Source organism: Tamandua tetradactyla, chromosome 15 (genome assembly GCF_023851605.1).
Source record: "Tamandua tetradactyla isolate mTamTet1 chromosome 15, mTamTet1.pri, whole genome shotgun sequence".
Lineage (NCBI taxonomy): Eukaryota > Metazoa > Chordata > Mammalia > Pilosa > Myrmecophagidae > Tamandua > Tamandua tetradactyla.
Window position 1 is genome coordinate 74,058,614 of NC_135341.1, and position 24,505 is coordinate 74,083,118.

At 39.4% G+C, this 24,505-nt stretch overlaps 1 protein-coding gene across 1 annotated transcript in view; it reads left to right on the plus strand.

Annotated features, from left to right (window-relative positions):
• COL6A6 (collagen type VI alpha 6 chain) overlaps window positions 1-24,505 on the plus strand; it is a 154,837-nt gene that overhangs the window by 122,435 nt on the left and 7,897 nt on the right. The window contains exons 33-36 of the mRNA XM_077130094.1: window positions 2,330-2,823; window positions 10,057-10,153; window positions 13,194-13,865; window positions 16,526-16,619. Of these exons, the coding sequence (XP_076986209.1) occupies window positions 2,330-2,823; window positions 10,057-10,153; window positions 13,194-13,865; window positions 16,526-16,619 (1,357 nt within the window). The remainder of the gene's footprint in view (window positions 1-2,329; window positions 2,824-10,056; window positions 10,154-13,193; window positions 13,866-16,525; window positions 16,620-24,505) is intronic.

Below are 24,505 nucleotides of genomic sequence, written 5' to 3' on the forward strand. Positions count from 1 at the left end.
AGAGTAGTTGGAGGGGAGATAAGAGTAGAAGCCCGAGAGCCTAGCTCGGAAGCTGGTGAGGGGTTCCAGGCATTGATGATGGTGTTGTGCATTAGTTCCGTGGCAGTGGCTTCGAGTTGATCTTTGCCTCCCTCTCTCCTCGCTGTCACTGCTCTGTGATAAGCAGCTGTCATCTGTGTGCAGTTTGTGGCCACAGCACCACGCTAGGTGTCTGCCTCGCACGCCATCCCTTGAGGAGGCTCTCTTAAGTACCACTGCACTCCCGCCCAGCGTACTTCAGAGTCCTCAGGGTCCCTGGCACCTGCCGGGTTTCAGAGATATATTTTGCAAGCTGAATTAGGCTTTAGTTGTTTTTCCTGAAAATTTGAATCTACTCATATCTTCAACCAAGCACTGTGATTTTTTTTTCCTTTATCTCCAAATTACACCTCAAACTTTGCTCTTCATTTGTTCCCATGTACAAATAATGACCCAACCAAAAATCTAGCAGACCCACTTTCATGTGTGGTTGTAATCCTGTTCTTTTTTTTTTTTTTAGTGTAAAATTGACATAACCTCAAAAAATTTTAAAGTATCTGCTCAGCCCACTAAACTAAACTCAAATACCAAAAAATCATTTCCCGTGTCCACTGAGGTGAATAGCTTGGAACATTTATTCTCACTGGCTAGGCATTAACTCCTTTTGCCTAAGAAGCTCATAGAACCAAGGACCGGAAGAAGATAAAAAAAAAAAACCTCTTGTTGAGAGGGGTGAGGCTCAGCTGGCTCTGTGGCAGGGGGGCTCCCTCCATAGTTACCCCGGAAAGCCCCAGCAGGCACGAGTTCCCCAGCTAGCTTGTGCAGAGCTTGGTAGGCTTCATGCTGAATTTGAATTTATCATCTCTGAGTCGGACTTGCTGGCATCTGAATGAGAGGAGGCATCCCTGTAAGAGAAACACATCATTGGGGATTTCCTTTCACCGACCCACATCCCAACACTAGGCATCTCACCCATCATTCAAGTTTTGCTCTTCTTCCTGTATCTGTTGCAGAGAGCTGTTCTTTGGTTATTTTTTTAGCCATTTATTCAGAATTTACTAGATCACTGCTAATAACTCAGCAGATCAAGAGAGAGACTGACAGTCCCTATCTCCATACTTCATAAATTAATGGGAGATGTGTACATTATTGAGATAATCAGAGAAATAAAAATTGCCAACGATGATAAATGAACAGTACTGGGATTAGGGCTAATGAATTAGGATCACTGAATAAACCTGCAGTGATGACAGAGTTTAAAAGTGTAATTCAAAGTTTCTCTAGGAGTCAGGCATATTTAATGGGTAGACTTGAAGTTTTAACTGTTAAAGAAAAATTAACCAGTTAAGCTTGATCCATCTCCTTTTAGAGACACAGTTGCTCGCTCTCAATGAAAAAAGTCTATAATAATAATTATAATCGTAATTGCTAACATTTACCTATATATGTGCCAGGCGCAGTTCTAAGTTCTTTGCCTGTGCTGATTCATTTACGCCTCACCCCAGGCCTATGCAGTGGGTGACATTATGACTCCCAGTATACAGACGAGGAAATTAAGCAGAGAGGGGATAGGTAGCTTGGCCAAGGACACTGACTAGTGAGTAGTGGGCCCAGTACCCTAATCCAGCTGCCCAGCTCTGACCACTACCCTGCACTTCTTACCTGCTCCCTTCGTCCTGTACATCGTGTATCAGTTCTCTTCTAAGTTCTCTGAAATTATCAGCAGAGCCTTTATACCTTCACACTCATTTCTTTTCAACACCCATAATACTTCACCAGTAAGTCGCAAAATGTATCTGTTTTAGTTTGTTTAAATGAGTAAAATTCCAGCAATAAAGCAAGATACTACAGATCAAATCTCCTAAGTAAAAGGACATTTCTGGGCAGGCCATGGTGGTTCAGCAGGCAGAGTTCTCGCCTGCCATGTGGGAGACCCAGGTTTGCTTCCCGGTGCCTGCCCATGCAAATAATTAATTAATTAATTAATTAAAAAGGACATTCCCTGAGCTCTTCATTGTTGAGAATGAATTTATTAAGTCATAGATTTCATTTAAAAAGCAAAATGAATTATAGACTTGCTTCTTTTGTTATTATTTAAAAGGGCAAGCTCAGTTTTTAGAAAAGCATTTTTAACTACTAAAGGCTTCGACTTTTAATACTTTAAAATATTTATTAGCATTTCAATTTTAATATGTCACTGTTTAATGTTTGAATATCTGACTACTTTAAATTATTTTGCTCTCCACGTATCCTTTGAAAAGAAAAAAAAGCAGGCCTGCTAGGTGATAAGGCGCGTGTTCCCTCCCTTTAGGAGCTCCCGGGTGCCCGGTGCACCCGACCGAGCTGGTGTTCGCCCTAGACCAGTCCCGGGACGTCGGCAGGCAGGAATTTGAGCGGATGAAGGAGATGGTGACGTCCCTGGTGAAGGACGTCAGGGTCCGGGACCACAGCTGCCCCGTGGGCGCGCGCGTCGCCGTCCTCTCCTATAACTCGCACGTCAGGCACCTCATCCGCTTCTCCGACAACTACAGCAAGCACCGGCTGCTCAGGGAAATCGAAGCCATCCCCTATGAAAGCTCCTCGGGCGTGAGGGAGATCGGCAAAGCCATGAGGTTCATTTCCAGGAACGTGTTCAAGCGGACGCTTCCAGGGGCTACCACCCGAAGAATCGCCACGTTCTTCAGCAACAGCCAGTCCGCCGACGCCCCGTCCGTCACCACGGCTGCCATGGAGTTCAGCGCCCTGGACATCATCCCGGTGGTCATTGCGTTCAGCAACGTGCCCTCGGTCAAGCGTGCGTTTGCGGTAAGCGGGTCAGCCTTTCACCTGGCAATTATTAATATTTTGTTTGCGCATGGCTACAAGCTTCTAGACAGAACTATTCTTGCCTTCCTTCAAAATCATTGTGGTTTGGAAGACATTCAGATTCTAGGTTGGCAGAGTATGATGATAATCATATTGATTACTATGTACCAGCAACATGCTAAGCCCTTTTTTGCATGTGCATTACCCTGGTTAATCCTCACAAGTAGTACCCAGGTGAGAGAGAGAACTGTTATTCTCACCTGAAAGATAAGTAAACTGAGCCTAGAGAAGCTATGCCCAGGTTCACACAGCTAAGAAGTGGCAGTTCAGGGCTTGAACCCAGGTTTGCTATGCTAGTGCTTCCTCAACTACCCGCTGCATTGCTTCAGGGTCTAAAGGTCCCTGAGCCAAGAAGACCTGTGAACTTCCGAAGACGGTAGAACTGGCTGTTACAGTGAAAAACAATTGGCAGATTTTATGACTTCCTCAGTCTTGTAAAGACCCAAATTGTATAAAGGAAAAGTCATCCCAGGGATGGCTTTTTAAATCAGATTGAGGATTAAAATCTTGGTATGTAGCGTTCCCAAACACACCACCAGGGGCTCAGGACTGCCATGTTGGTCCTCCATTCGTGTGGACGCCACAAAGGGGGCCCCACAGGGCAGCGGGTGTTGGAAAATGTAGCCCCCAGATGAAAAAGCCAAGCATTTGAAAATTATTTCACTTAGAGAAAGGAAGGTAAGAGTTTATCTTCAAGTATGTGAAAAATTTTTACTGGGGAAAATTGCATATTAGAAGAAAGAGGTGTAATTATAGTAGGAAACTTGAGGTTAGGTTGAAGTAAGAATTCTCTGAACGTAAGTTTGATTTACTATTGGAATGGACTGAGAGCAGGTGGTTAAGACACCATGTTTGAATGAGGGGCTTTGGAAAGAGGGGCAGTCACTCACCTGCCAAGGGTGACTTCTCTCTGACTTTCCTAGAGGCTGAAGGCTAGATTTAAATGGCCTTTTGAGGCCCTTTCAGCTCTATCATTTTCAGTAAAGCTGGTAAAATAAGCAAAACAGAGTTAAAATATAGAAATCATTTATAGTGTGTAGAAAGCAGTAACTATTTCCTCGAGTAGATGTGATGACTGAAGTAATAGCTACCATTCTTGGGTGTCTGCTATGTGCTAGGCACTAACACACTGCATTATATCGCTTAACTATTATTATCATTCAGTTGTTTGATGCAAGACTAAAATCTGTTTAATAATATTGAAGTCCAGGTTGTAAAGGAGCTGAAACTGCTTTAGCATCATTGAACTAAATGCATCAAAAAATGCAAAGGAAAAGGTTGATTTATTAGCATCAGAAAGAAAAATGCATGTAAGTTAGAAAAGCCTGGGGTCAGGCTCTGCAAATGAAGCTGCTATATGAGAAGCAGCAGCCAAAAAATTACACAGACTCCTCATAATCCCCTCTGTATACTGAGAGCCCCCTTCACCCTTGGCTTTATTTAGCCACAGAATAAGACACAACTCTATATCCTGATACAAATAACTGATGCACTTGTGGCATAAACTAAAACTGGCTCACTCAAAGGTTATGCACACAGCATATGACTTCCAAAAAATGTATTCTTTTTGGAGAGCTAACAACCTCACTTAGAGATGAACACTTCTGCTTTCTTGATTCTACCCAAATTGACTAGAGAATATTTGCTCCTTTTTGAAGGCATTCATCTTTAAAAAGTACCAGGAAGATTCAAATTCTTGCTCATAAACTCTCATTAATTCGGGCAGCATTGGTCCCCAGAACCCCTTGGGCAGAAAAAGAGTTAGAAATGTAAAAAGAAGTCAGAACTGGCCCCAAGGCTCATTCATCCAGCAGATGTTCAGTGAGCCATGTACCAGGTGCTGTTCTAGGCTCCAGGGATACAAGAGTAAACTAGAAGAAGAAAAGACCTCCTCTCATGAAACTGATATCAAAGGATGGAACTAAACAGGGGTGTCCAGAATGGCTCATAACAGAGGCATAGATACAAGTTGATTAGAGCCCAATACCTGATTTTTTAACCATTAGAAGTGGAATTACAATAGAGAAATTACATTTCTACTTCTCCATTTGCCTTTCATTTTTGTTTCTTCTATCCATTCTCTTCAATTATGCTTACTAACAATTACACTTTTTTTTTTTAAGAACAGAACTCAAAAGTCTAATGACACAGTGCTAACTGGCATCTTCATTTGGGGCCACGTTTTAAAACCTTAGTTTGTTTCATAATCACCACAACTTTCCCAAGTCTCAGTTAGTCTGAGTTCAGTAGCCCAGAGTGAAATCTGTACCTTGCAGATGGGGGACTCAGGAACAGCTGTTGGGATAGCATTGAGGGATTTCCCTACGTTCCTTAGCAAATGAACTCTGACCACCATTTTGGAAAGTTCTTGTGATGGTATAACGCTCTGTTTGTCCCTTCAGAAACCGAAAACCATTCTTACTGGAAAAACTTCCATCTCAGCTTTGCTTTGTCACTAGGATTTTTCCTCTAAATTTCTTTGGCAATTAACCTCCTGATTCCTGTGAAATTTTATTTGCTGCATATTCACAATTCTAATACACTGGGTCTCCTCTTCTAATGTACTTCTAAGCTAGCCTGATTCTTTTTTTTTTTATTTTCCTCTGTTGTTTGGCACTGCAGGTAAGAGAAGCACTAGGAAATGTAATATTTGACATTACAGATCATTGTAGTGATTGAGACAGAGCTTAAATTGGGGGAAACTTTTTTAATGGGAAAATTCAGTACTTTAAGCACCAACCTTTTTATTTTTTAAAAGATTTCCTTTCACAATGTAGAGTTGTCTAAAGAAAGAATATTATCCTATCCATAATATAAATTTTAATTTTTCTTCAGTGCATCAGTTTATAGAGCCCCTTGATGTTTACAGAGAACAAGGTGATATCCAGAACCATTGGCTGCTGTGCCCACAGTCCCCCACCTGTGGGCTGATAGCTAAACTTTCATCCAAGATTGTATTATTTTGAAGCCACAAGAAAGTATATAATAGGAAAAGTGAATAATAGGACTCTTGTATTTTAAATCCCCTGCCCACATTTTTCTGTGGGGGATTTTTTATAATATACTAACAACAGTTCCCCCTTTTCTGTGGTGGGATTGGGAGATTACTCAGGTGGGGAGCGTGGGTTGGGGGAAGGCAGCAATGACCCCCTGTGGACTCACCCCAGGAAAACAACTCCCTAGAATTAATGAGAAGAATGATATTGCTTTGGGTCATGAATAAAAGTGAAGCCTGAATTATCAATTATGCTACCATCAGAAATATGTATGTTGTCACATAATAGACATGTGGAACAAATGGCAGCAATCCCTGGAAAGCATCTTGAGAAACCATGCTCTAAGTTAACTTAGAATCCACTTATACAAACCATAATCATCAAGGTAGCTCATACAGAAAGTAGAAGGTAAATTTTGCTTGGGGGGGGGCAAACCTTAAACTTGGAGCCTTCCATATTCCATCCCTCCCTTAGACTCATTTTCTTTAATCATAAAACGATAGAACTGGATTACATAGTTTTTAAGATTTCTTCTAGTTCAAACATTTTTTTTTCCCGGATTCTGGTAGTTGGCAATAAGATAACTCTTTGTCTCTGCCAAATGAGCTCTGAATTTTGTTTGTAGTCACCCATCACAATCCAGGTGGAGTGACAGTATGATTCACTTGAAGCATTGCACAGAGATATCTATTAAAAGCCCTTAACAGTAAATCAGAATACAGGGGTAAAGAAGGCATTGTCTGTATTTTTGAACTTTATGTATTCTATGAGACCAAAGAAAGAGAGGTTTATTTTGTCTAGAACCTCACTTTTCTGTAGCACATAATCTAACTCAACCTATCTGCATAGATCATTTAAATATCCAAACACAGGGATCCCAGAATAAGAATAAGGGCCTTTAATCCTGTATAGCTTATAGCTTAATGTAATGCCTAGACACATGCCAGAGATGATAAAAATAATTGACAAAGTCCCTGGAGGGATGTGGGAGAAAATATGGAACCATTAAGCTTTACCACTGGGGAAACCCCTGATACTATATCAAACATTAGGGACACCCAAATCAATATGCCAAGCCCTTGATCTTGAGGCTTGCTTTTGTGAAGCTTTATGTGTGTAGCAGAGAAGCTTAGCCTACCTATAGGTATGCTTAAGAGTTACTTCCTGAGGACCACTTTTCTTGCTCAGACGTGGCCTCACTCCAAGCCCAATTCAACAAAGTGAAATCATTGCCGTCCCCACTACATGGGACATGACATCCAGAGGTGAAAGTCTCCCTGGCAACATGGGAGATGACTCCCAGGGATGAGTCTGGCCCTGGTACCATGGGATCAACAATGTCATTCTGACTAAAAGAGGGGCAAGAAATATAACAAAGGAGGTATCAGTGGCTGAGAGAGTTCAAATAAAGTCGAGAAGCTACTCTGGAGGTCACTCTTATGCAAGTTTCAGTTAGACATTGCTACCTATCATAACTTGTCAAACCCCAACCAAAACCATTCCAGCCAATGCTAAAGAATACCTAGGGCAATATATAAGATTCTACAAAGGTTCTATACACAAGGGTAACTTTCCAGAAACCTACAACCTCCAGATATGTCCCTGGACCAGATAAGTCCTGAAACCTAGAAGGCCAAGCCTCTCCAGAACATCAGCTAGCTCCATCTCCCTACCCCATATTATCAGCAGTCCCTTCCAACGTGAAAAATTTAGAATTGGGCATAGCCCAAACCCCTGATGGGTGGGAGAAAGATCAATGGTAATGGTAGACTTAAACCCAAGGTAGGATTTAACAAATAAGTATGACTGCTGAATCATTATATTGATCTTTTAGTCTCCAGTATCTTAGAGCAGCTGGAAATCAAAACCTAAAATCGTGGAATGGTAACCCATACCAAACTCTGAAATCTGTTCTACAACTAATTGTTGTTCTGTGCTTTGAAATTTATTGCTTTTTTTGTATATATGTTATTTTTCACCAAAAAAAAAGGGAAAAAAAAGTCAAATATATACTATTTCTAGCCTCCAATGCTCTGGAGCAGCTAGAAGGAAACATCTGAGATGATGGAATGGTAGCCCATGACAAACTCTGGGATCTATCCTGTAACTACTTGTTGATTATTGCTTTGTTCTTTCTTTGCTTTGTATATATGCTATATTTTACAGTTTTAAAAAAGCCCTTACCAATACAGACCAATTGTTTCTGCTAGTGTACGAGTCAAGACTCTCTGTTTACAGGTAAATAAAACCAATTTAAACGAGTTTAAGGTCTCACATGTGTATACCCTAAGTAGAATCAATGACAAGGGTCCAGACCTAACCTAGACATCCTTGGTCCTGAGTCCAGATAGGGAGACTCTGTTTTAATCCTAGGCTCACAGAATTCAACATTTATTCAAAGAGGCCATTTGCACAAAGAATCAGTGAGCAATGCAGACTTGACCGAAGATGCTGGGTCACCGAAGAGACCCCGTCATGCAGACTACTGCATCCCACCACAGAAAATCCCCTTTTATGTGACCCCCACCCCATCCTTTCTCTACTGCCCTACTAAAACAGGATCTTTATTTTTCTCTTATATCACACAATGTTCGCCTTTATCACCTTCTCTTGCTTCCCTCCCAGTCTTTCTTGGCACTATGCCTTCTTTTCTCTATAGTTGTGTGCCTAGAAGTTTAGCTAAAAGCTTTAGTGATTACCTCTCCCCTCACAGTTTCTTCTGTAACCTAGCTTATGAAGGCAGATGCAGTGGTCTCCTGGAGAGGAATTCCAGTGAGCACGGAGTTCTCCATCTCTTAGAGACAAAAGGATAAAAGATGGGTGAAAAACAGAGATAGGCCACAGGAAAAGCCTGGAATCAGCAGGGCTCTAGATTTCTCATTTCTATTTCACTCTGCCTGCCTGCATTGACCCCCAACTCTCACCTCCTTCCCATTTTCCTTATGCCCCTGTCCACAAGGTGGAATATGGCCAGGCTTCATCTCTATTAGTTATTGTCACTAACCCAAACAGCCTCTCAGTGACCTCAGGATCCCAGTTCTAAATCCTGAGTGGATATGATTGGCTCAAATGTCCATCCATGGTCTAATCAGCTCTGGTCAGAGTGATGGAGTCATTCCATGCAAACATGGCTGCCAAAGTCCTATCTCTCTGTATAAAGTATGGGGAGGGAAATTCCCAGAGAAAGAGGGAAGTCATTTGCTCAAGACAGTAGGATTCATCAGGGGAAACTAAAGCGTCATCTGATCACAGACATCCTTATCTCTTACGAGACCATACCTAAATTGTTCTTCAACTATCAATTTTCTCTGAGCCAGTTAACTGCCAAGTTCATTATTCTTGATTATTACCTTATTGTCTTCATTGTTAGTAACTCAGGTGGTTTTCTAAGAAAACAGCCAAATTGGAAAGGATGGGGTAGTTATTCAGAGAGGAAAGCTGCCTGAGAGTGGATCTGAGTTTGCATTTCAAAGCTGGCTTCAACCTCTGGTTCATAATGGGAACTAAAGGATGGTTATAAAGAGCATCATGTGATTTCATCCGAATCTCTGGTACTTGCTGGGGAGTGGGAGTGGGGGTGCGGGTGAGGTCTCTGACCCTCTTCTTTAAATGGCTTTAGCAGCCAGTATCTTTTTTTTTTTCATATATGTCTCCGGCATGGCAGGCAACAACTCTGCCTGCAGAGCCACCTTGGTCCGTCCCCATCCAGTGTCTTTTGAACGTTCCTTTAACCTTCCTTTGAGCTTCAGTTTCCTCATCTGTAAAGTGGGCTGATGAACATAAGAAACTCCTCGATTGTTGAGATGATGGATACGAAAGTATAACTATAAGGTATAACCTATAAGGCAGTCTTCAGTGACTCATATGGCACTTACCCTGTGCCCGTAAGTACTTTACAAGTGATAACTCATTTAACACTCACAGTAATCCTATGGTAGTAGTACTAGTATTCCCATTATCTACAGAGAAGTAAAGTAACGCATCTTCCAGCTAAAGGGAGAGTCAGGATTAAGCCCAGGCGGTGCTCTTAACCACCCTGACATGCTGCACCTACCCGTGACCTTCTTAGCAGCAGCAGCATTGACCTCTCCAGATCTCAGTTCTCTACACAGTCCCGGCAGGTTCTTGCAGCCCCACCCACTAAGCTGTTCTTTCTCTTGCTTCGGCTCCTTTGCAGATCGACGACACTGGCACGTTCCAAGTAATAATGGTTCCACCTGGGGCTGACAACCAGCCAGCATTAGAAAACCTCCAGCGATGCACTTTCTGCTATGGTAAGACCACAGAGGGAACATAATTTGGTCAGGCCTGTTAAGCAGAGTGAGTCACTGTTGGCAGGAGCAGCTGGAACTTTGCAGCGAGAACGCGGGTGGTCCCACGAGGACTTTCTGGGGCTCTTGGCTCATGGTGTCACACAGCATCTCCCACAGATGGAGCCTCTCAGCCCAAAGCAGGGTCCCCTCCTATATATTGCCACAGGAGGGTTACATTCCCTACCTCGGTACTAAGAGCAGCCCCAGGAAATAGGAATGATTTTCAGAAAAAATTTACCTTGTCTCATGCCAAGTTTTTCATGCCGTAAGTTATATTTATGTGTTTTCCAAGTCTCAAATGTCCACAACCTCCAAGAGTGCCCTGCAGCAATTCAGCACCATTCTCCCTGCTCAGAGAGGTTTCTTTTAGTGCAGTAGACACAAAACTAGCAAGAATGAATGCATTTCTCATTGAAAAGAAGCTTCATGGGCTCCCAAATGTTAAGCATGAAAGAAGTTTGCAGAGATGGTTTGTCTTTTGTTGTATTTTAAACAGGATCTATAGAACTAGCTAGAAAACTGAACTCTAACTTCAATTTGAGTGCCTAATAATTATGAAGACAGTGGAAACCGTGGAGATTGCTGAGTATAACATTTGACAGTTATCAGGCATTTACTGTTTGCCATGTGCTGTTCTAATTGCCTTACATAATATTATGGATGAGGATAGTTAATACATAAGCTGTTGTGCTCCTTATGTTCTAAGCACTGGTCTAATCGCTTGAAATGAATTATTTCACTCAATCCTCACAATCACCCTAGAACATTTGAACTATTCTTAGCTCAATTTTGTAGATGAGAAAAATGAGGCTTAGGGAGATGAAATGACTTCCTCAGAGGCCCTGGTCAGGTGAAACCCAAGAATGCTGGCCCTAAACCCCTGCAGCCTATGCGTAAGGAAGGTTCCATTCTTTTGCTTCCCGAATTCTCCACTCCGCCTGGAAGAAAATGCATAATTCATCTCCTTCCCCACGTGTATCAGTGACATGTTAATACTGGCCATGGAAATGACATCACAGGGAGGTGGCAACTCTGAGAGATAAGGAGGATTTCCATTCTTTCTTTCTGTCTTCTGCTTTGCCTCCCTCTAACCAATCTCTCTTCTCCCTCCCCCACGCCCTCCCTCCCTCCAATCCTTCAAAATAAAAATCACTGTAGGCACTGGCATTCTTATTCAAAGTAGTTAAAGTGTTAACACTGCTGTGGAGAGAAGCATCCCACCCTATAAATTCTCAGCTGCACTTTTAAACATGTCAGTTACAGCAGTGTGCTGGTGTGTTGCACAATCAGAAGTTACACATGTGTGACTGGGGATAGATTTTGGCTCTGTTTCTTGGCCCAAACCTTTGTTTTGTCTCTTAGGCATATCATGGAAGATATCTTGGCTGTCGTTTCCTGCAATTAAAAAACCCACAAGACTCAGCAAACGGGCAGCCTGCTGTCTGATTTTAGAAACTCCTATAATGCAAGTGACTATTCTGTCATCTGACCATTATACAGGCTCATAAAATTTTACTGAATTTCTGTAAGGAAACATAACATATCTAGAGCCACAATTTAGTGAGCCCACAAACAAAACTGAATTTAAGACGTCGGCTGTATCCCCTTGGAGCTGTGTTGTGATCATTAATCTTTCATCTGGTAACTTTCATTCATGGACCATGCTGGATGTAAGTGCCAGCTGTTCACACACATGTTATCCCATTTCTCTTTCTTCTCTTTCATTTTTAAAAAGGCTAGTCTCATCTGCAACCACCGATTATTGCTGAAAGCCTAGCTAGGATGTCAGCCCTGGAAGGAGTCTCAGGGTGATTGTGGTCCAACCACTAAATTGGGGAGAGGAATTGTGCAGAACTGAGGCCCAGGTTGGAGAGGTGGTTGACTAGGGACACACAACATGTTTGTTACTGAAACAAGACCAGAGCCCAGCATTCCATATTTCAGGCCAACAGGTCTCTCCACCTGGACACCAGATGCCTTCATCTCTAATAACAGAACACTGACCTTATATGCAAAAACTTCTAGAAATACTGGTGTGTTCTTTGACAAGATGTTTTTCCTCTTCTGGTCCCAGTCTTTTCTGTGAGATGAGGAGGTTGGATTAGGTTACCTCTGAAACTTAACAGCTGCAATTTTTTTTTTTTTTTTTTTGACATGGGCAGGCTCTGGGAATCGAACCCGGGTTCCAGCATGGCAGGCAAGAATTCTGCCACTAAGCCACCATTGCACTGCCCTGCGATTATTTTTTAATCCTGTGAATATTCATTGTGGTTAGATTCAATAAAATTCACTCTCTGTTTTTATCATTACACATTCTTTTGTTAAATGAGATATATGCATTTATAAGAATGACCTCATATTTTATGTAAGTCCATGAATATGCAATATTTCTATTCATTCATTTAACAAACACATACTGAGTTTCCAATAATAATCACCATGGAGAGATACCAAAATGCTTAGTCTTGTCCTTTAGGAGCAAACATAGATAGAAATTAACTTACGAACACTTATTTAAATTGTATAAAAGATCCATTCCTTTTTTCACTCTTACTTTTTAAGCAAATTATTTTTTCATATTACAACAATGTAACATAATGATAAAGGTTTAACCTATATATTGCCAATCTGGACAAATCACTAGTTTTTATTTTATGATACATTATATTCTAATGTGCATGGAATATATTATCCATTTAAATATTTACAAACTTAAAATGCAGCCAAGATGAAGCATGCGTTGAAAACAGTCCAGTTGTTACAAGTCAGACAGAGTTAGTGAATAGAATCCAAGGCCCAGGCTGTGTGTATTATCTGTGCTTTTTGGTTCTGATACAAATGCTATACTAGGAAATCTTGCTTATAACATCAAAATCATTTAGTTAGTAGCTATTTTAACATCAAAGATTATGCTGTTTCCAAATGTCAAAATATCTGAGATACTATCCTTCCTTTTCTGTCCATTTCTGCTTCGTAACCCTAAGTGACTTTTGTTCTGCAGACATGTGCAAGCCAGATGCTTCTTGTGATCAAGCCAAACCATCCCTTCTGCAGTCTTATGTGGATGCTGCTTTCCTCCTGGACGCCTCTAAGAATGTGGGAAGTGCTGAATTTGAAGATATAAGAGACTTCCTGGGAGCGCTGTTAGATCACTTTGAAATCACCCCAGAACCCACGACCTCTGTCACTGGAGACCGGGTGGCCCTATTGAGTCATGCTCCCCCTGACTTCCAGCCCTACACCCAGAAGAGTCCCGTGAGAACCGAATTCAACCTTACAACCTACAGCAGTAAACGCCTCATGAAGAGGCACGTGAAAGAATCAGTTCAACAACTCAATGGAGACACTTTTATTGGCCATGCTTTACAGTGGATTCTGGACAATGTCTTTTTAAGTACACCCAATTTGAGAAAAAACAAAGTCATATTTGTGGTATCTACTGGGGAAACCAGCTATTTGGATAAGGAAACCTTAAAGAAAGAATCCTTGCGAGCCAAATGCCAGGGTTATGCCCTATTTGTGTTTTCCCTTGGATCTACTTGGGATGACAAGGAACTGGAAGATCTAGCCAGCCACCCTTTGGATCACCATTTGATTCAGCTTGGCCGAATTCATAAGCCTGACCACAAATATGGTGTGAAGTTTGCAAAGTCTTTTATAAATTCAGTCAGACGTAAGTCTTAAAACTGTTCTTTCCTGCACATTAAGAATATACTTGCTTGCCACCCCCACCCCCCCAAAAAAAGGATTGGTGAGCTGACATGTTCTTGGAAATCTAGTCTCAGTCTTCAAAGGCATCACAAGGTCTGAAAAGAAAGTGGCAATGGGGAGCTCTGATTCCTACGCATTTAATTTTCTGGCTCATCTTTTTTTATGCCTTTGGTTCCTATGGAGAATCAAAACAAGCAGCTGCTCACACATGTCCCCTAGGGCCTGCATTCAGGTCCTAGCAGTGTAATCTGGGGGTGTGAGGTCAGAGCCTGGACTTCAGCTTTGCAAAGTAGAAACCTCTGCCGTGTAACCTTAGCATGCTGCCCTTTGATAGAAAGTTTGATTGGTTAACACCCTAAAAAAGAGCCAAAGAAAAATTAAACAGTTATCAGCTTTGCTTTTACAAATTCCAGAGGCAGTGTTTGAAGTATTAGGAGGTAACTATCTTACCTGTCAGAGTGAAAGATACATCCTTGCAAGACTTTTTCTGTCTTATTAAAGACTTTTTATGATGCCAGTAATTAGAGTAACTGGTGCCCATAAGAAAGAAATGTAGGCCTCTTGGATTAAGTGTGTCTTGAAAGTAGGCAATCCATCTTTTAATCTGACAGGGTGGATAAAAAGAAGCCATGTCCTGAGATGACTGTAGAGGTCAAAAAGCACAGGGCAGGATTTCTGCACATTTTCATAGTGAATGAGCCCTTGGAGTTCAGATAAAGAAAGTGGCCACACAGGGGACAGAGCACCCAGTATAGCTCAAATGAAAGCCAACTTGTATCTCAAACTTGTCACTGATTATGGTGAGACTAATCAAGGCTGTAAAGATGCCACCCAGTCAGGCTGCAGGGTGAGGCCTGAGGCTCCAGGGGCCACTGTGTCTGCTGGTCCTTTGCTGCTTGATCTGCGACCTCAGAGGCGTAGCATCAGCATCCTTCAAGAGTTTGTTAGAAATGCAGAATCTCAGGCCCCACCTCAGACGTTCTGAGCCAGAATCTGCATTTTAACAAGATTCCCAGGTGATACATGTGCATATTAAGGCTTGAAAAACATTGCTATCGGAGCAATATGCTCCCAGAATGAAATGTTATTATATAACATTGATGAATACATCAATATGATGTATTCTGAAATAGGAACCAGAGGGAGGAGCTTTAGAAAAAAGGAAAAATGGGGCCAGGAGTCACTGTGAAGGGAGTACTCAGAAAGCATCAATGAGGGTACAACAAAAGAACACCTTGGAAGGTGTTGAGAAACTTGTGAAATAACAGTCCTATAAGATAAGAAATTGAAAGAAGTTTAAGATGGAATTTCCTTCCCATTCCCCTCCAATTCTTGGTGTCAATTCATGGTAATTAGGCAAACAGTTATGATTAGACAAATGAACCACACCAGGAAAAGGGAAGGAGATGTTTTAATTAAAAGTACTTGCAGTAGGGGAAAGATTTATAAAACTACTTTTGGAAAACTATGGCCATGGCACAGTTACACACCACTTTTCTAAAACCTGGAACTCTGTAAATCTCCGGTCTTTAAAATACAGCCATGAAAGTGCAAGAAAACAAAACAGGCTTTGGCACACTCATATGAAAACCTACCCACTTCTCCCAGTAGGCCCAGACTCATACTCACCCATTCAGTGTTAACACATATTTGTTAGGGGCCGTCAGAGGCATTCGGTGCTGCAGTCCACGTCAGCTTCAACACGTTTTCTAAGAGAAACAAAACAGCTGACAAGCCACCTGATACTTAGAGTTAAGAAATAAACATTCAAAGTCAGGTGTTAAGATAAGGGAGACATCACAGTCATAGCCTGTTCAGTCTGGAAGCACTAGAACTTCTTACTGGGTGGTACAGCGTTAGCCCGGTGGCAGAATTCTCGCCTGCCATGCCAGAAACCTGGGTTCGATTCTGGGCTGTGGAGACAGCGCCATGTCTCATCCCAGAACAAACTTGTTCTTCAAGACGACCCTGGACTCCCAAGGAAGAGATTCAATTGTTTAATAAGTCTGTTCGATTTACTGCTTCAAGAAAATACACACGTTTTAGTTTCCCATCAAAATGGCTTTTAAAAATTCTAATGGTGTAGGAAGAAGCATGTTTCATTATGATGACTAATTAATTTGTGTGGACCATGTCAATCTCTTACACTTCCAAATGAATTGAGCCACCAACAAATTAAACCCAATTTAGCACTGTTGTTACTGTTATTGTCAGTAATCCTAAGACCATAAAGGAAATATCGTTTTCTGTTTGCATTTTGATATTGCAAAGAAGCACATGAAAAAAAAAAAATTCTAAATAGTTTACTTAGGGGCCAGACTTTTACTTAGGACTGGCCCACTATATCTCCTTTAATGTTTGATCAACTTTAGTAGCTAAGGGCATCTCATTGAAAAGTTAGTTGAATTCTCCACTTACAAATTCTGCAGAGATGTATTTTCTAAACCCAGATCTAAAGATTCCTCTGGGAAATATGCTTTCATCTCTTAAGGCCATATAGTTTGCATCTCTCTCTCTGAATGTTGAACTCCAGAGTAAAGTGATATTTTTTGTATGGAACAGATTAGTAGTAATGTTGACTGTTGTAAATAAAAGACTCATCACAGACTTTTTTCTTCCTAGGTGCAATCAACAAATATCCACCATTAAATATCAGAGCAAAATGCAGCAGATTCAGTCCTTCAGAGCCAGAGCAGTCCCCACGACTATTACGAAGGTATCTGCTTGGTAGTGCTTGATCAATGAATGTGCCCACCACCTTCCTTCTCTGCTTCTTCTGTCTTGTGTCCCTTTTCATTTTCTTCTTCTTATTCCATCCTATTTGGGCAAAAGCTCTTGCTGCATGATATTAAAATATAATTTGAGGTAATAAGATGCAATAAAAATGACCAGGTTTATCTGAAAAACAAGTAAATAGAATTTTTTAAGATGGAAAAACTCTCAGGGGGACACCCCAGTGGTCAAGAGCATTCCCAATAGCCCAATACTGGTGTCTAAATACCATTCCCCACTAAAAGGAACCAGGGATTCTGGGAGAAATACCGAATTCCAGGTTGCATCATGGAATGTACATAGTGAGCCTAGAATATTTTTTGTGCCAGAAAGCAAGAAAGTAGTAAAAAAAAAAATAACAGTGTCTTGCTAAAAAGACAAAGGAGCTATCATGAAAGGACCCTGGCCTAATTTGGGTATTTTGAGCATCAGAAAAAATGATGATAATAGATAACATATTTAATTTTTAAGTCCATTAAGATATCAAAAAAAAAAAAAAGAATAGGGGAGAAAAAATTCTTCTTTATGGAAGAATGCCAGTTAATAAATGTAGAAGAAATGAGAGAATTAGAATTTGTAATTCTCATTGAAATAACTGAGTCAGACAAGGATCATTAAAGAATACTAAAAATAGCTGATAAAACATGGTTGGGGAATAGGCTATTTACATAATCTCAAAGAACCACTTACATATTACTGATTGATTATAAAGAGGAAAATGTGTCTTTACATGGTACTCTCAGGTGGTACCCACTTTAAGTACACTTTAACCAAGATCTGATATCATTTACCACTAATGTGATGAAACACAGTATCGTCACCTATGTGAGGTTCTTGCTGGAAGTGTTTAACCCAAGTCTAATAATGAGGAAACAACTGGACATTTACAGAGTTGGGAATGCTCTTGAGAACCACGGGCCTCTGCTCTACATAGGTTTCAGTGTTGTGAAGAACAGAGGGAGGGTGGAGTACTGTTCTGGAAAGGGAGAGACTGAGACTTAACAGCCACATGTAGTTATATGAACTTTGATTGGATCCTAGATCAAATGGACAAAAAAAGCTGCCGTAGATGATATTTGGAGGACAATTGGGTATGGACGGTATGTTGGACGATGTTACTGAATTTATGTTGACTTTCTTGCGTGTGGGAATAGTATCAAGAACAAAGAGAATGTCTCTGTTCTTGAGAGAGGCATGCTGAAGTATTTGTGAGCAACATGTATGATGACTTCAATCTACTTTAAGGTGGTTTTCCTAAAGGAAGTAGTGGTGTGTGTGTACATATTTATCTATACATACATAGATATATGGGTGTGTATATGTATATAAGTAGAGTAGCAAGATGGTAACAACTGGAGAATCTAGTTGAAAAGTATATAGAGATTCATGGTTCTGTTCTTTCTAATTTTCTGTGATCTGACAACTTTGAAAATAACTTGTTAAAATTCAATGGATGGAGGGGGCGAGGGTAGGTAGTTCAGTGGTAGAATTCTCACCTGCCACGCAGGAGACCCGGGTTCATTTCCAACCCATGCACTTACCAAACAAAGAAGAAACTAACAAAAACAAACAAACAAAAAATTCAAGAAATGGTGCTTCGATAACAGAATATTCGCATGGAAAAAAGAATGAAATGTGACCCCACCATACAGCATACTAAAAAAAGAATTCAATGGATGAGAGTGTCATAGGGGGCATTAACTGCATCAAACCCACAGATGTCAATAACCCAGGCTCCTTGCCCCCCAGACCCTGCTTTAAACCCAGATCCTGCAGCTGAAGAAGATCAAGCAGGAAAAGAAGCTCCAGATCTAGGTACAGCTGTTTTATTGTAATAAAATGATACAAATAAGAAGCAAAAAAGGGGGACACTGAGTAAGGTCTAGGAGAGTTTAAAGAGCAAACTTCCCATGTTCTCTCCTCATGAAGTCAGAATGTGTTACCCTTCCCTGAACAGAGATCTATTTTCTCAATCATGGAAGCTCCACTCAGTTACTTTTTATAAAAGACATCAAGTCAACAAAGGAGATAGGCTTCAGCAATGAGAGAGGTCTCACTCAATCAGTTGACGGCCTTAAAGGGAGAACTGATGATTTCAAGAAAGAAGAATTTCTATCTCTACTTCAGCCAGCGCCAGCCAGTTTTTCCTGGGACAGTCATCAAACTTTCATTGCAGTTCCCTACTTGGGGCCTGACCTTTGGCATTTGGACCTGCCAATCCCCATGGCTGTGTGAGCCAATTTCTATAATAGATCTCTTTCTATACGCTGCTGGTTCTGTTTCTCTAGAGAATCTTGACTAATACATAGGTTCATGGAGAAATCGTGCATGAAGTAGAGTTCCCAGATACATCTCCTATCTCACACATGGTTTTCCCTATTATTAACATTTGGCATTAGTGTGATACCTTTGTTACAATTGATGAAGCAATACTGTTATAGTTATACTGTTAACTATAGTTCATGATTTACATTGGGGTTCACTCTTTGTGTTGTACAGTTCTATGGTTTTTTCTTCCTGGTAACTTATATACAACCTAAAACTTCCCATTTTATCTACTTTCAGATAAGCAATTCAGTGGTGTTTAACTACATTTACAAAGTTATACCTCCATCACCATTATCCATTGCCAAAACTTTTCCATCACCCCAAGTAGAAACTCCATACCAATTGAATGTTAACTCCCTATTGCCTACTCCACCCCTACCAAGTCTCTAGTAGCCTGTGTTCTAGTATCTAATTTTATGAATGTGCATATTTTGCTTGCTTTATATCATGAGCTCATACAGTATTTATCCTTTTGTGTCAGGCTTATGTACTTGGCTTGATGTCTTCAAGTTTCATCCACATTGTAGCATGCATCAGAACTGCATTCCTTTTGTAGCTGAATAATATTTCATTGTGTGTCTAGGTCACATTTTGTTTATCCATACTTCTGTTGATGGACACTCAGGTGGCTTCCATCTTCTGTTGATGGACATAGAGAGTAGTGCCACTGTGAATATCAGTCTGCAAGTGCCTATTCAAGTCCCTCCTTTCTGTTCTTTCAGGTAAATCCCTAGAGGTGGGATTGCTGGGTCATGTAGTACAGGAGTTTGAGAAGATTATATCTGTCCTTCATTTATATGAACAGACTGAGTTTGACAACAACTTCTTTTTTAAACAAGAAGGTCCAAACATACACACTAAATTGCACAAGCAAAACTGACTGCCTTTCAGGCTGATCTATATACTTAATGAAAGACAGGTGAAAACTCATCCCAGAGCTCAGTAAGTCTGTACAGTTCATCATACATGAACCTAACTTAAAATGTATTTGTATAACTCAGAGAGTTATTTGCTGATGTGCTCTTCTAAAAACAACTACTCACATACAATCCAACAAAATCGTGACATCTCAAGAGCTACCAGGTCATCCTCTTTTTATCTCTGCAGGGGTATTCCAGTGGTCAGAGTGACACCCATGCTAAAGAACATGGATAAAGTCAATGCGACATAAAGATACAAATGAATGTTTTCCAGGCTGTTATGATAGTATGCCTCCTTCCCAAGAGATATGTATGTGTGTGTTTATATATAACACACACATACATATCTCTTGTATTATATTCATTATGTATATGTAATCATTATATATAATGATATTATATAATGTATTATATATTATTATATAATTAATATATTATATATTATATAATATAATTATATATAATGATTATATAATTATAATCATTATAATGATTATAATTATATATATATATAATGATTATAAATTTGTCAACAGAGTTGAGATGTGAGTTATATATTTTAAGTTCAAGATGGAAAGATTTTAAGCATGATTTTTAGTCCTTTGTTGTCTTAGCCTTTTACAGTACACTTTAAATTGTTGGCCAGAATCCAAATCTGTCTTTCTCCCTGCACCTACATCATGGACTAAATTGAGTTGTTTAGTGCAAGATAAATACAAAATATTCCTCTCTTTTAAAGGTAAGCTTCCAAGAGGACATATAGTGATGTCATAGTGACATCATGTGTTTGCAAACACTAAGTGGTTTTTGTCAAAATAAGCAATTTTTAACTACTTCAAATATTTATAAATGAATGACTTCTCCAATAAAGAAATTAAATGTAAGGGAAATTACAAAGGAATGTGACATTTTAAACATACGTTGTTTCTTTCATGACTATATGGTCTTTAGATATTATGTTGGTCACAGTAGGAAAAGAAAGTTAGTGAATTTTGAATTAGAAAAAATAATTTAGTTGTGGCCCTCACTACAATTTGTCCTTGGGTAAGTCACTATATGCTGATTCTGCTGTAGTCATCTTTAAAATGGGAAAATGATACCTATCCTCCCTATCCTAAAGGATGGATGTAAGAATATAGGAACCTAGTGTAGGTAAAAGTACTGGGTAAGTATCTGAGCCTGATATAAATTTCAAGGCAGGTATGATATCAGATATTTAAACAGTAGCTTATTTTGATTTCCTCATCTGGATTTGTTTGCTTTGCAATGTTGACCGGGCCTTAGCAATAATTCACCTCAGCCATGCGAAGGAAGTCAGAATTGGAATAAGGACCATAAAACTTATGGGTGCAGGCCAATTCCTAGACCAGGTAAGTCCTGAAACCCAGACTGGCCAGCCTCACCAGAATATCAAGTAGTTCCATCTCCCTATCCCATATTATTGACAGCCTTCCCAGCATGGAAAAGTTAGAATAGGCATAGCCCAAATACCCCTGAAGATTAGGAAAAAGATCAAAGGAGAAGGTAGAGTTATAACAGAGAAGATAGGATTTAACAAATGAGTATGATTGCTGAATCATTATTTTGATATTTCTTTTAGTCTCTAGTGTCTTGGAGCAGCTAGAAGTAAAAATCTAAAATTGTGGAATTGTAACCCATACTAAACTAAATCTGTTCTGCAACAGTTGTTGCGGTGTGCTTTGAAATTTATTGTTTTTGTATATATGTTATTTTTCACAATTAAAAAAATATTTTCTCTAAAAAGAAAAGTCATAGGAAATTATCAAAACTGCAAATGTTCTGGAAACTCTAAACAAATGAAATTTAAAATAGTAATATTTAATTTGTGGAGTTACAAAAGAGCTGTACTTGTTAACAAGGCTATTAGAAGAAAACATTGGCACATGTTAATTTTAACAGAAGAAAACATTTGTACCAAGCATATAAATATTGATAAATTTTTTTGTTACTTAACATGAAAAACATCATTGAACAATAAGATAATATTTTGAAATTTAAAAAAATTAATGAAGGCATGAGACTTTTTTTAAAAACTGTACTATAAAAAGGACAATATAAGTCAGGAGGAGATAAATGGAGCTAAAGGGTTCTAGCAACTCATATTGTTGGGGTTGGGAGTTAGACTATCACAAATCTTCGGATTTTCTTAAGAATGCATTAAAGTTTGAGAATACTCATTAAAAAGAAAAATAGGTATGAAGTACCTAAATACTAAAAAAGGTAAGGAGGAAAAATGTGATAAAAACAACATAATAAATATTTTAAAAACAAGTCAAGAAATTGTTTAAAAGGTACAGGACGAGAACAAGGCACAAATTAAGGCAGCAGAATTAAGTCACTTTAGATACATTAGTAGCCACAACAAAAATATATAGACTAAATATGGTAGTTTTAATCAGAGACTGGTGGGTTTGATTTAAAAAATAAAAATCCAGCTTTAATTATTTTAAAGAGTCACATCTACAACATAAGGAAATGGAAAGGTCAAGAGTAAAACGATGGGAAAGTTCAAAATAAAACCAAACTCATAAAATAACAGGAATAGAGAGGAACATTCTTAAGAGATTGTAAAATTTTACTGGAAGATATTAAGGAAGATCTAAATAAATGATGAGCTATACCATGTTTATGAGTAAAATGACTAAATATTGTAAAGAAGTCTATTCTCTTGAAGTTATTCTACCGATCTACTGAAATCCTAATCAAAATTCCAACATGGTAGTTTTAGGGACTTTTCAAGCTTATTTTTAAAATAAAGGAAAAAGAAAAGCCAAAAATAATCAAGACATTCATAAGGAAGAACAAGTCAGGGGAAATGGCATAACCACCATGATCCAGAATTAAAACTCTGCTGGTTTGAAAGAATGTATGGATCCTAGAAAAGCCATGTTTTAATCAAAATCCCATTTCATAAAGGTAGAAGAATAGTCCCTATTCAATACTGCATGTTTGAAACTGTAATCAGATCATCTCCCTGGAGGTGTGATTTAATCAAGAGTGGTTGTTAAACTGGATTAGGTAACAACATGTCTCCACCTGTTTGGGTGGGTCTTCATAACTTTCTGGAGTCCTATGAAAGAGGAAACATTTTAGAGAATGAAAGAGATTCAGAGAAAGCAGAGCAGAACAACATAGCCACGAGAAGCAGAGTCCACCAGCAAGCAACCTTTGGAGATGAAGAAGGAAAATGCCTCCCAGGGAGCTTCATGAAACAAGAAGCCAGGAGAAGCAGCTAGCAGATGACACCATGTTTGCTATGTGCGCTTCAAGATGAGAGGGAAATCATGACCATGTTCACCATGTGCCTTTCCAGATGAGAGAGAAACCCTGACTGTGTTCGCCATGTGCCTTCTCACTTGAGAGAGAAACCCTGAACTTCATCAGCCTTCTTGAACCAAGGTTTCTTTCCTTGGATGCCTTTGATTGGACATTTCTATAGACTTGTTTTAGTTGGGACATTTTCTCAGCCTTAGAACTGTAACTAGCAACTCATTAAATTCCCTTTTTTAAAAGCCATTCTGTTTCTGGTATATTGCATTCCAGCAGCTAGCAAACTAGAACAATAACCAAGACTGATATTTGTACAGAGGTGGATGAAATGACAAAACTTAACCAAACAACAGAACAATAAGCCCAGAAACATCCCTGTGCATAAACAGAAACTTGATTTGTGATAGAAGAGACATTGCAGATCTAAGAGGAAAGGATGGACTGTCCAATAATAAAATGGTGCCAGGGGCGGGCCGCGGTGGCTCAGCGGGCAAAGTGCTTGCCTGCCATGCCGGAGGACCTCGGTTCGATTCCCGGCCCCAGCCCATGTAAAAAACAAACAAACAAACAAAATACAATAAAACAAGAAAATGTTTAAAGATGTTTCCTTTCCTTCCTTCTATCCTTCCTTCCTTCTCTCTGTCTTTCCTTCCCTTCTTCCCTCTCTCTTAAAAAAAAAAAAAAAAAAAAAAAAAAAAATGGTGCCAGGATGATTATCCATACAGAAAAAAATAAAATCAGATGTTTACTCCATACCATACACAAAAAAATCAATCAGATGAATTAAAAATTTTAAAAATGAAAGGCAAGACTTCAAAATTTCTGCACTAAAATATAAAAACTTTCTTCATAACCTTGAAGTTGGGAAAGATATCTTAATATACAAAAGAACACTAACCAGGCAAGAAAATATTGATAAATTCTTCTTCATTAAATTAGCAATGTAACTGACAAAGAATTAATATATAGAATATAGAAGGGGAAAAATCTCCTAGAAATAAGAAAACCCACGAGCCAGTAGGAGGAAAAAATGAGCAAAATGCATAAACAGGCATGTTACAGAAGTAAACATTTGGATGGCCAATAAATATATGAAAAAATTTTCACCTTCATTAGTAACCATAAAAATTCAGGTGAGGATAACCATTTTATACCCTGCAGATTAGCAACAGTTAAAAAGTCTGGCAGTGTTAAATGTCCCAAATATGTGGAGCAGTAGGAATTCTTAAATACAATCAGAGGGACCACGAAATTGTTACAACCACTTGGGAAAACTTTTTGGTAATATCTC